Source organism: Nelumbo nucifera, chromosome 6, assembly GCF_055504915.1.
Source record: "Nelumbo nucifera cultivar China Antique chromosome 6, China Antique-T2T, whole genome shotgun sequence".
Lineage (NCBI taxonomy): Eukaryota > Viridiplantae > Streptophyta > Magnoliopsida > Proteales > Nelumbonaceae > Nelumbo > Nelumbo nucifera.
The window spans coordinates 23,373,390-23,385,004 of NC_142654.1; the positions used below are offsets into that span (position 1 = coordinate 23,373,390).

Here is an 11,615-nt window from a genome sequence, read left to right on the forward strand (position 1 = left end):
ATTATAATTGAAATAATAGAATATAAGACAGGTGAACAAACAACAAATTTCATTTGTTAAATGGCAAAATAAGATTTAGGGTAAATTACAAAGACCCCCCCGGGTCAGTGATAAAGACCCCTGTACTCCTGAACTTTAGTTGTTAGACAAAGACCCTTCTCCATTAGTATTTCGTCAATTATCTTTGAAAATATTTTTATTTAACTATTTTATTTTATAAATCCCCAAATTACCCTTTTCTTATTTATTTGAATGGTAAGAAAAGGCATTACTATAGATACCCATCACCACACTAAAACCATAAAGGAAAAGCAAGAATCATTAGGCTCTGTTTGGTTTGCAGGAAAATTTGGGTGGGATGAGAAAAAATGGGATGGGATGGGAAAGTGTAAAAAACACTTTCATTATTTGATTTTATATATGGGAAAATAATAAAAAAACACTGTTACGAGGGAGAAGAGAGAAGAGGAAGATGGAGGGAGAGACAGAGAACTCTATAACTAAAGCTCTGATCTGTGTCTGCGAACCCAGATCGAGGGAGAAGAGAAAAGAGGAAGATGGAGGGAGAGACAGAGAACTCTATAACTAAAGCTCTGATCTGTGTCTGCGAACCCAGATCGAGGGAGAAGAGAAAAGAGGAAGATGGAGGGAGAGACAGAGAACTCTATGACTAAAGCTCCGATCTGTGTCTGCGAACCCAGATCTAAATTTTACCATAGCAGAAAACCTTTGATATGTATTTGCATCGATCTGGGTTTTATCATGACAGAAACAATTTCAACGGTGGTTACTAGCAGAGAGAAAAAGAATATTCTTAGAATATTCCCTTTTTCTCGTCTCATCCCACAAACCAAACTCCCTATTTCTCTTGAAACAAATGAGAGAAAAAGAATATTCTTAAAATATTCCCTTTTTCTAAATATGCAAATGACCAGAAATCAACTAAAAGATAGAAGCCACATGCATAGTCTAAACTACTGATTTCCGTAAAATTCCATTACAACCTACCTTATCGATACAAACCAATAGCACCATATATTTCAACCCCTCTTCTCCGAATACAGTGGGTTGCGTGAGAAATGTTTTAATCGTACTGGACCCCTCTTCTCCGAATAGTGCGTTGCCTGAGAAATGAAATGTTTTATTCGTAATACTAGAGAAAACTGGGCAACTGACAAGATACCCGATTTGAACTTGTTATCGATACAACTGACAAAATACTTAGCGTATATTTTGGCCTTTCAACGGATACCACTTCAGTACTTCTGTTCTGTCATGTGAGCCAACTCAAGGACCAATAATAGACAATAACAACAATGATTCCAATCGATGCTCCTGCCCTGTTCTCGTGTCAATGCTTTAACTACTGGAGGAATTAATCATCTTAAATTACAATCGTTAATGCTTTTATAAATTATAATGAACAGCTTAACTTTGTATTAACTAACGAAATCAACACATTCCATGCTGCTTAACCAGTTCGGCACCCAAATCGTTTTGATTATTGATGTAACCGTTTTTGGTCATATCTCAATTTTTTGTGATGTATAAAATTTTTTTTGGTTAAGTACCTCGTTATTTGACCCGGTGGTGACGTGCCTTGGTGATGAGCTACTTGGTGGCGAACTCTCTGGTGGCGAGCTCTTTGGTGGAGAGCTATTTGGTGACGAGCTACTTGGTGGCGAACTGCCTGGTGGCGAGCTCCCTGGTGGAGAGCTACTTGGTGGTGAACTGCTTGGTGGCGAACTCCCTGGTGGCGAGCTCCCTGGTGGCGAATTGCTTGGTGGCGAACTCCCTGGTGGCGAATTGCCTGGTGGCGAGCTCCCTGGTGGAGAGCTATTTGGTGGACTCGTCGTTTGACCTACTCCTATGCGGCCTGCAACTCAGAGGATGGTGGAGCTCCCTAGTGCAGCGCAACCCGACTACCCTCTACATGAGGTGATTTCCTCTCCTTTGTAGGCGGCAGGAGTTGAGGGACCTGCGAGAACTGAATCAGAGGACCCGGGGGTATTTTCCCGGCGGGGACTCTCCGATGCCTAAGTTAGCATTCTGGTTACAGAGAGCTTGGAGATAAATGAGAGAGCTAGAGAGCAGGGGTTACCATCATTTTTTCCCTCTCCCTAGCTTTGGGAGTCGGAGTCCTTATATAGTGGTGTCCTCGCGGGTTAGGTGGATGCAAAGCCTTCAAACGGTAAGACTCGTCACATCCCGTCAGAACCGGGGTACGGTGGTGAACTCCTCGAGGTTGTTAGGCTGGCGCTTGTGTCAGGCGGCCAGGTCGGCGCCTGGGCCAGGTTGTCAGGTCGGCGCCTGTGTCAGTCAGCGGGTCGGTGTCTGGGCCAGGTTGTCAGGAAGGAGATCTTCCTGCGATACGCCAACCTACTCTTCTGTACCGAGCTACCCTACAAGTGGCGAGCTGCCCGGGGGAGCTATGCCGAGCTGCTTGTGGCGAGCTTTGCCGAGTTGCTTGGCTCCTTGGTGGCAAGCTCCTTGGAGAGCTGCCTAGCTCCTTAGTGAGCTCTTTGGTGAGCTACCGAGATTGCAGGGTATGCCGTTATGGTTCATCGGTGGGCGTCTTATGGGTTGCCAGGTCGGCCAGGTCGGATCATGTGCCGGGCTGATCCAGGTTGGCTAGGTCGCGCAGGCCGCGTGCAGGCCGCGCGCCACTTGTCACGTGTTGCCCTTAGGCTGCGTGACTTGGTAAGTTTTTGCCTGGGTGTCGCCTAGTTGTCACGAGGTGCCACGTGTCGCAATTTCACTGGAGGGCCAAATCTGCCCTCATCATTTGCACCCCACTCCCGAGCTGAGAGTAACTCAGCGAAGGGAGTAGATTTCTTTTGGCCCGTAAGCCAACAAGCTAGTAAGTGCTGATCCAATTCCTTAGGATTTGGGAGCTGCCTGTATGTGGCGAGCTGCCAGTAAGGCGAGGGGGTCTCCTCCAGTTCAGTAGTGTAGCCCTTAGGCTCTGGGGGCAACTTATAGTTCACTTTTGCTGATTTTGCTCCTACTGAGGAAGCGACTAAATATTTAGTAATAGTGTGGCCCGTAGGCTTTGGGAGTGACTCGTAGTCTACTCTTTTTTTTTTCACTTTGCCCATGCCGAAGAGGCGACCAGGTAGTAATGTGGCCCGTAGGCTTTTGGGAGTGACTCGTAGTCTACTCTTCTTTGACTTTTGCCCATGCCGGAGAGGCGACCGGGTCTTAAGCAGTAATGTGGCCCGTAGGCTTTGGGAGTGACTCGTAGTCTACTCTTTTTTGACTTTGCCCGTGCTGGAGAGGCGATCGGGTCTTAAGCAGTAATGTGGCCCGTAGGCTTTTCTTGTGAGGTGCTGAGCTATGATTGTGCTGCATCAGCTTTGTAATGCCGGTCACCCACTCCTACAAGAAGCTACTAGGAGCTCGACCTTCAGGGGCAGCACTACTAACTTTAGGTCGCCAGCTCACACGGGAGCCTTGGAAGGCTTGACCGGTAAGGGCGCCTATGTAGTCTGTTGTCCGCCAACTCCCGCGAAAGCCACGAAGAGCTCATCTTTGTAGGGGGGACCTTGCGGAGAGGTCTGATGAGGCTTTATCTGAATTGAAAGTAAGGTTGGTAGAGCTACTTAGTCTGTTAGCTCCCTGCATAGTATTTGAGTTCATAAAAAATGTAAACTATAAAGCGATAGCTTCAATTTCTAAAAAGTGAAGACTTAGCTTTGGTAAGATGAGAACTTAGCTTTTGTAGGATGAGAACTTAGCTTTTTGTAGCGTGTTCCCACAGACGACGCCAATTGATGTAACCGTTTCTGGTCACGTGCCAATTTTTTGTGATGTATAAAATTTTTTTGGCTAAGTACCTCGTTATTTGACCCAGTGGTGACGTGCCTTGGTGATGAGCTACTTGGTGGCGAACTCCCTGGTGGAGAACTGCCTGGTGGCGATCTCCCTAGTGGAGAGCTACTTGGTGACGAGCTACTTGGAGGCGAACTGCCTAGTGGCGAACTCCCTGGTGGAGCTACTTGGTGGCGAACTCCTGGTGGAGAACTGCCTGGTGGCGAGCTCCCTGGTGGCGAACTGCTTAGTGGCGAACTGCCTGGTGGCGAGCTCCCTCGTGGACTCGTTGTTTGACCTGCTCCTAGGCGGCCTGCAACTCAGAGGATGGTGGAACTCCCTGGTGCAGCGCAACCCAATTGCCCTCTACATGAGCTGATTTCCTCTCCTTTGTAGGCGGCGGGAGTTGAGGGACCTGAGAGAATTGAATCAGAGAACCCGAGGGTATTTTCCCGATGGGAACTCTCCGATGCCTAAGTTAGCATTCTGATTACAAAGAGCTTGGAGAGAAATGAGAGAGCTAGAAAGCAGGAGTTACCATCCTTTTTTCCCTCTCCCCTGGCTTTGGGGATCGAAGTCCTTATATAGTAGTGTCCTCGCGGGTTAAGTGGGTGAAAAGCCTTCAAACGGTAAGACTCGTCACATCCCGTCAGAACCGAGGTACGGTGGTGAACTCCTCGAGATTGTCAGGCTGGCACTTGTGTCAGGGGGCCAGATCGGCGCCTGGGCCAGGTTGTCAGGTTGGCGCCTATGTCAGTCAGCGGGTCGGTGTCTAGGCTAGGTTGTCAGACAGGAGATCTTCTTGCGATACGCCAACCTACTCTTCTATACCGAGCTACCCTGCAAGTGGCGAGCTGCCCAGGGGAACTATGCCGAACTCCTTGGGCTATGCCGAGCTGCTTGTGACAAGCTTTGCCGAGCTGCTTGACTCCTTGATGGCGAGCTCCTTGGAGAGCTGCCTAGCTCCTTAGAGAGCTGCCTAGCTCCTTAGAGAGCTGCCTAGCTCCTTAGAGAACTGCCTAGCTCCTTAGAGAGCTGCCTAGCTCCTTGGCGAGCTCTTTAGTGAGCTACCGAGCTCCTTGGTGAGCTACTGAACTCACGGGGTATACCATTATGGTTCATCGATGGGCGTCTTATGGGTTGCCAGATCGGCCAGGTCGGATCATGTGCTGGGCTGATCCAGGTCGGCCAAGCCGCGTGTAGGCCGACCAGGTCGGTGCCCCAGTGGGACACCGACTTGGTTAGTTTTTGCCTGGGTGTCGCCTAATTGTGTCGCAATTTCACCGGAGGGCCAAATCTGCCCTCATCAATTATCAAAACATTTCTTTTTCCCATGTCATCATACATTGTTGTGCTATCCTATTCCATGATATATACCAACATACCATATATATGCATACACAAAACAAACAAAAAAGAAAGATTAATATATTGTTGTGCTATCCTATTCCATGATATATACCAACATACCATATATATGCATACACAAAACAAACAAAAAAGATTAATTCAGTCCTCCAGGCCGGCCACGTCCCTGAGTAGCCATCCTATGAGGTAAGCTGAGGCGGCAGCGATGGCACCATTCAAGAGGGTAACAGCGGTGGAAAACGCATAACTCCGGCCGGCTATCCTGGCCTTGGCTATACCGAGAAGGGCAAGGGCGAGTGCAGACACGACACATGCACCCAAGAACTTGACCCTTTCACTCCAGGTGAAAGGGATCAGCACCACGAAAGGAAGCAGAGGGGCACAGCCAAATGCAAGGAACGCTGCCAGTGTCACGACCCCGTTCTGCCATGCCTTTTCTTCATTGTTCGGTGATTGCATTCCTTTTTGGGTTGTCATCTTCTCGTCGATCAATATATCTTTGTACTTGGAAAACACGTTCACCACCTTGCAAAACAATATTTATTATTTAAAACCCCAACAAAATCAATTAATGGAATGACCATAAGCTAGCCAGCTCTGGTTGTCGATCGATCGATTCCATCATCTGATTTTATTTTACTCACAGTGGTGGCATCTTCGAGGCTCATCCCAAGTTGTTGATACCTCTGCATCAGCTCCATTTGCTGCTGCCGGCCTTGGTTATTTACATCCCACTCTGTAACCAACCTCTCCTCTTCAATAGCGTCCTTCTTGGTGCCAGTCGATATGAAATCTGCGAATCCCATTGATATCCCGTTGGCCACCAAATTCGCAAACCCCAACACTAACACGTCAACTGCACAACAAATTGAAGTACAAAAGAAAGATTTTCAGACCAATAAATTAAAAAAAAAAGACGCTTTTGATCAATAACAGCACGTTGACGACGTTGGGTACGTTGTATTCTGCTGAGAAAGACGACGATGTGGGTGTGGTGGGCTCACCGGAAGAGTAGTGGACGGAGGAGATGGAAGAGATGAGGGAAAAACAGGTGACAATGGCGTCAAGGCCGGCATAAACAATGCTTTTGACAGTGTGTTCACTCCATGGCTCTTTTGGCCGTTCGCCTCCTTGCTTTCCTGATTCATCCTGTAACGGGATCAAATGGGCAGAGTTGCTATCGTCCATTTGTGCTTGTCGAGCTGATTCTGCTGCTGTTCTTCTTGCTCCTCTTCTTCTGCTGCTACTAGTAATTTTTGTGCATACGAGAGTTTAGAGGATGGCAACGGATGTGCAACAGCTGGTGTAAGATGAGAATGTTGGTGTCGCCTGGCCTGATGCCAGGTGGCTTGATACGTGTTGAGAATTGCAAATTTTGCAACGAGTTCCTGGCTTGATCCGGCTCAGGAACGTGTAGCACTCGTTCGTTATCTCATGCAACTTGGGCTGGGCCTTGTGGAGAATTCGTTAAAGTTTGGACCTGGGCCCATACTGTGTAGGTTCTTTCAAACTCGATTTAATCAAATTACTTTTGATTAAGTGGCCAGTATGGTCCGAAACAATCTTGATAAGGTATTAGCGGTCAAAGCTTATAAATTTGGTACATGCTCTATCAATTAGGCTGAAGCACGCGTATAAGTCCACGTTCAAACCACAAATTATAGGAAATTTCCAATTATCATTGAGGGTGATTCGTTTTTTGTCATCTCTTGCTTCAAAAGAAAGGTAGATATTTCTTAGAAGCTGAAAGGAATTATCTCAAGCTTTTTACGGAGAAGAGATCTAATCGAAGGAGGTCTTCAGTATCAACATGTTTTCAGATAAACAAATCAGGCGATTGACTAGCTTACTTGTGAGGCTCTTTCTTCTTTTTTTTTTTTTAGATTTTTTCATCTTATCTTTTCCCGTTCTCTTCTTCTTTATTTGTTCTGTTGACTTTTGGGGATGTACTCCCTACATTCTCTATTTTTTTTTATTAATTCTATATATTCATAAACCTATGGTTATCGATAGCTGCCCTTATGTGCAATTGGGCAGGTCAAATCCAATTACTAAAACCCAGCCCAGTACAACTTATTGGGCCTGGGCTTGGATTTGAAAGTTAAGATTGATCAATATTGCTTGGCCTAGGCGGGCTATGTCCTCTCCGATACTTTTGGAAATTTTTTAGAGTTTCGTTAATAACTCCATGGAGCTAAAAAATATTGGATACTTTGGGTTGGTCGGCCACAGCTACCTTCAGCTTATCTTAACCCAATGCAATGAGCAACGACCTTTTAGTTTTATAATACCAATAGAGTACCACATGCCTTGCATGTGCATTTTCATAAATTTTAAATTTTAATGATTATCATCATATTAAAGCAAAAAGAGGTCACTTATTATAGTAAAATTTATGAATAATTCTCCAGCGTAGTTAACATACAAAAGTTGAGAAAGAATTGATGTTAAAAAAAAAAAGAAAAAAGCCCAATATCCTAAGTAAAAATAAGGCCTTGTTCATTTTGCTTTTGGCCATTTATCCGGGTAAATGCATCTATATGTATTCTCTTATTTTATAGCTAAGTGAGATAAATGATTATTTTAGGATTAAAAAGAGAGAATTAGAAGGGACAATATATATTATCCCATCATGTCTCAGTAACTTTCTCCCCGGTGAAAAAATTACTTATTTGGTTATTTTTATGTAAGAAGATAAATATCAGTTACTAAGGAAAAGTAATTTTTCCATAGGTCCTATCAAAATCCATGAAAAACACAGAGAAATATCGGATTCCCATCGACCAACTCCCCCCGGGAAACAAATGGGACCTAAGATATACACATAATGAAGATTATAATTTAGTTAATTAATTAGAATTTCAATCCCTTGGTGGGCTTTTGCTATATCTACCTAAAAATTATTCATTTTTTCTTCAAATAACCAGTGAAAGTGGACAGTTAACTACATCCCCCTCCCCCCTACTTGTCATTTATTCTTGGTAACGAAACAGGTGGTGAGAACATGCAAACATGGTATGAGGAACATAATTCTAGTTTATCAATGCTAAAATTTACATATTTTGCAATAGGCATTTCTGAACATCAACATTCTAGAATGATGATAGTTGTTTGGATTTTTTTTTTTTTGTACAAAAAGAAGAGAGCACCCGGTGTTTTAAAAGGCATGCGAGGCATATGCCTGGAAGTGCGCCTCCAAGCAATGTGCTCCCAAAATGCCTTGAGGCGTATGCCTCATACGCTTTTTTCATAAGGCGTGCTAGAAGCATACGCTTCATGTGCTTCACACAAACATACAAAAAGACAAAAAAATAAAGAAAAAAATAAGTTTAGGTTATGTTTGGTTTGAAGGAAAAAGTAGGGAAAGGAAGGAAAACCTTTACAAATCTTGTATAGGTTTCCTTGCATTGGAGATGGTCATGACTCTTTTGCTAGGAAGAGGAGTAATTTAATATTATTTATTAATTATTTTAATTAATCATTTTTTTAATTTTATGTTTTTTATTATTTTATAATTTTTTTCTATAGTATCGCATTCTTTTAATTATTTTGTTTTTATTATTTAAATAAAGGTTTAAGGGGTAAATTTGTAAAATGTATATTTAATTAGACGTCACAGCATTCAGATTATGGAATTACTTCACTACATTCAGATGTTCGTAAAAAAAAAAAAAAGCACAAATTTCTCTTGAATTGCTTTCCGAGCTTTTTCAGAGATATTTTTACTTTTCAAACTCCAAACTTCAGATTTACTAAGTTGCACGCTTCATTTAAAATGACACATCGGTAGAATAAAATTAAACAAAAAAGTTGCATCGTATTCAAGTGAGATTTCAGTAGAAACTCACATGTTATTAATTAAAGAGCTGAAATATGATTACTATATTCAACCAAGCATCATTTCAAGCAGCTTTTACTGCCTTGTATTGAGAATATCTCCTTACTTGTATGCTTTATTTCATGGGGAGATATTCCCAATGCAAGATTGCAAAAGGCTGTTAGAATAATGTGAGCACAGATTTGCCTTGATAGAAGCCGATCTCCATCATTTCATTCTCCCTTCTCTCACAAAATGGTCACTTTGACATTTTTCTTTCTTTAAGCAGGTTACTTGGACATTTCTTCCAGAAATTTCTTTACAAGTCTTCCTTATTTTTTCCTTTTTAATTTTTTTTGAAGCCATCATTTTAAAATTCGAAATCATATATATATATATATATACATCTTCTTATATATTTCATTAAAAGTATAATGAACGCCCATAAACTCAAAACTAATGGTAAAAGCTTTTATATTCATCAGTTGCTTAATTTGATCAGTTCTGAACTTATAAATTTAAAATCTAATCAAATCAAGCATTGATATCATATCATTTTGAATTCCAGGTTTTTGTTTTGACGATTTTGATTGAAATAGATAAATGGCATTGTTGTAAAGTGGATTTCTACTTTGGCATGTTTCAGGTAGAAACATCAATATTTAAAATCGTGGTGTGGACTGTGGAGCACAAAACACAAAATCTGAATTATGTCATAGTCATATCATAGTCAAACATGGGTATACATGTACATGGATATAGATCTTAAAATCTTGTGAGCAGAGGAAAGAATGATTCTCAATCAATATTAGTTCCTATTAGCTATATATTTTGCTCATTCTTTAAAAGAAAGCAAAGGGAACTTCCTTTTAAGTAGAGGTGGAAGAATGAAGTGTGACAATTATATCCAAACAACAACTTGTACATGAATGGGACCGAACCCTAGCTAGATGCACCACACAATAAGCAAAAAAAAATTACACATCCCATATCATTGAATTTAACCGACTATATTCATATAACCCTTCTTTTATGCTATCCAAATGTTAAATGTAGCTTTGCGTGGTGGACAGCCGGTATTAATCATCATACATAGCCCAACACAGAAGTTTAAGACAGATCTGTTTCTACTTTAAGTTAGATAAACTCATTTTTCATCGTGGGAAATAAGGTTTCTAAAACAGATGGTTCGTTCTGATAAAAATTAAAATTAAAAAAAATAATAAAAAATAGTCAAAACCATTGGACAGTTTGAATGGTTCAATCGCCCAAATCAATAGTTTATTGACCAAATCAAGGGTTTTTGGAAAAATAATGGTTTTTGGATAAAACGGAACCAATCACCTGATAAGCCATAGTGGAAAATATATACAAAAGGGGACCACCAACTTTCTCTTTCTCTTTCTCTTTCTGATAAGCCAAACAGATCCAAAGAGTTGAGAGTGGTGCACTAACTCAAGTGTTCAACTTGTATCATTGTATGAACTATGTGGCCATCGAGGGACCACATCTTTGGACACAAGATCTCGGAAGCACATGGTTAGTTTGACTAGAATTAATTAAGAACTAACAAAGAAGCTAGAGACTATTTTTTGGGGTTTAATAAACCCTAAATCAAATACTTAATAGGTCTCCGACTCTCCGTAGTCTATATGCCGTACATATCACGGAAGTGGAGTACCGTTCCCTTACCTCCTGCAACTCAACGATGCCGGTTCCCAGTATAAACAATTCCCTTGTATAAATTTTTGGGGTTTAATAAACCCTAAATCAAATACTTAGTTTTAGGTTCTTTGATTTTTTCTATTCTTTCTTCAAACATTTTATATAAATTTTCTTCATTCCACTTGCTTCAATGTGTTAAACTTAAACATATATCTGGTAGATAGAACTACTCACTCCATCCAATCAGATTCTTTTTACCCAGGAAGGTGCCGGCCAAGCAAATTGGCAGCAATCGCGATTCGCGAGCCTCCCAATGTCAACTCTCAAGTATGAACATCGAAATTTTCACAAATAAAAAGAAATGTATTAACTTGGAATTTAGCTTAGCTTTTTTCTATATCATATTTTATGCTGTGTTGTGTTGGTACAAGTTCAGTTGGGCTAATTCTCTGGTGATGATAAATTTTAGACGATCCATGAAAGATCCACATGGTGGCTGAAGTTTTGACCCAAAAAACCTCACATGTTCTCCGCTTCATACGCTTCCATTCCTATGGTCAAGTCAATTTAAACTTCTTTTTTTTTATTTCTTAAGCTTAGTGATGCATCGATTTTTGGGAGTGATGGCCAATTTTTTTGGTAAGTAACTCGTCATTTGGTCTGCTTCCAAGGGGCCGATGACTCAGGCCAAAGTGAACTTTGGCTGTCGAGCTGAGTCGAGCTAGGCAGGTTAGGTGGCGAGCTGACTATAGTGTCGAGCTGACCAGGTGCCGAGCTTCCTGTAAGGTGTCGGGCTGACCAGGTGTCGAGCTGCCTATGAGGTGCTGGGTTGACCAAGTGCCGAGCTACCTGTGAGGTGCCGAGCTGACCAGGTGCCGAGCTGCTTGTGTGACTAGGTGCCGAGCTGCCTGTGATGTGTTGGGCTGACCAGGTGCCGAGCTGGATTGATGAGCTT

General features: G+C 42.1%; 1 protein-coding gene across 1 annotated transcript; it reads right to left on the bottom strand.

The window, feature by feature from the left end:
- Positions 1 to 5,218: 5,218 nt before the first annotated feature.
- Positions 5,219 to 6,430, bottom strand: LOC148790664 (uncharacterized). The gene is made up of 3 exons (XM_088890600.1): positions 6,183 to 6,430; positions 5,823 to 6,034; positions 5,219 to 5,703 (listed from the first exon to the last, which is right to left on the bottom strand). The coding sequence occupies exons 1-3, from the start codon at positions 6,364 to 6,366 to the stop codon at positions 5,320 to 5,322; spliced, it is 780 nt and encodes a 259-aa protein (XP_088746726.1). The 5' UTR covers positions 6,367 to 6,430; the 3' UTR covers positions 5,219 to 5,319.
- Between the last annotated feature and the right edge of the window lie 5,185 nt (positions 6,431 to 11,615).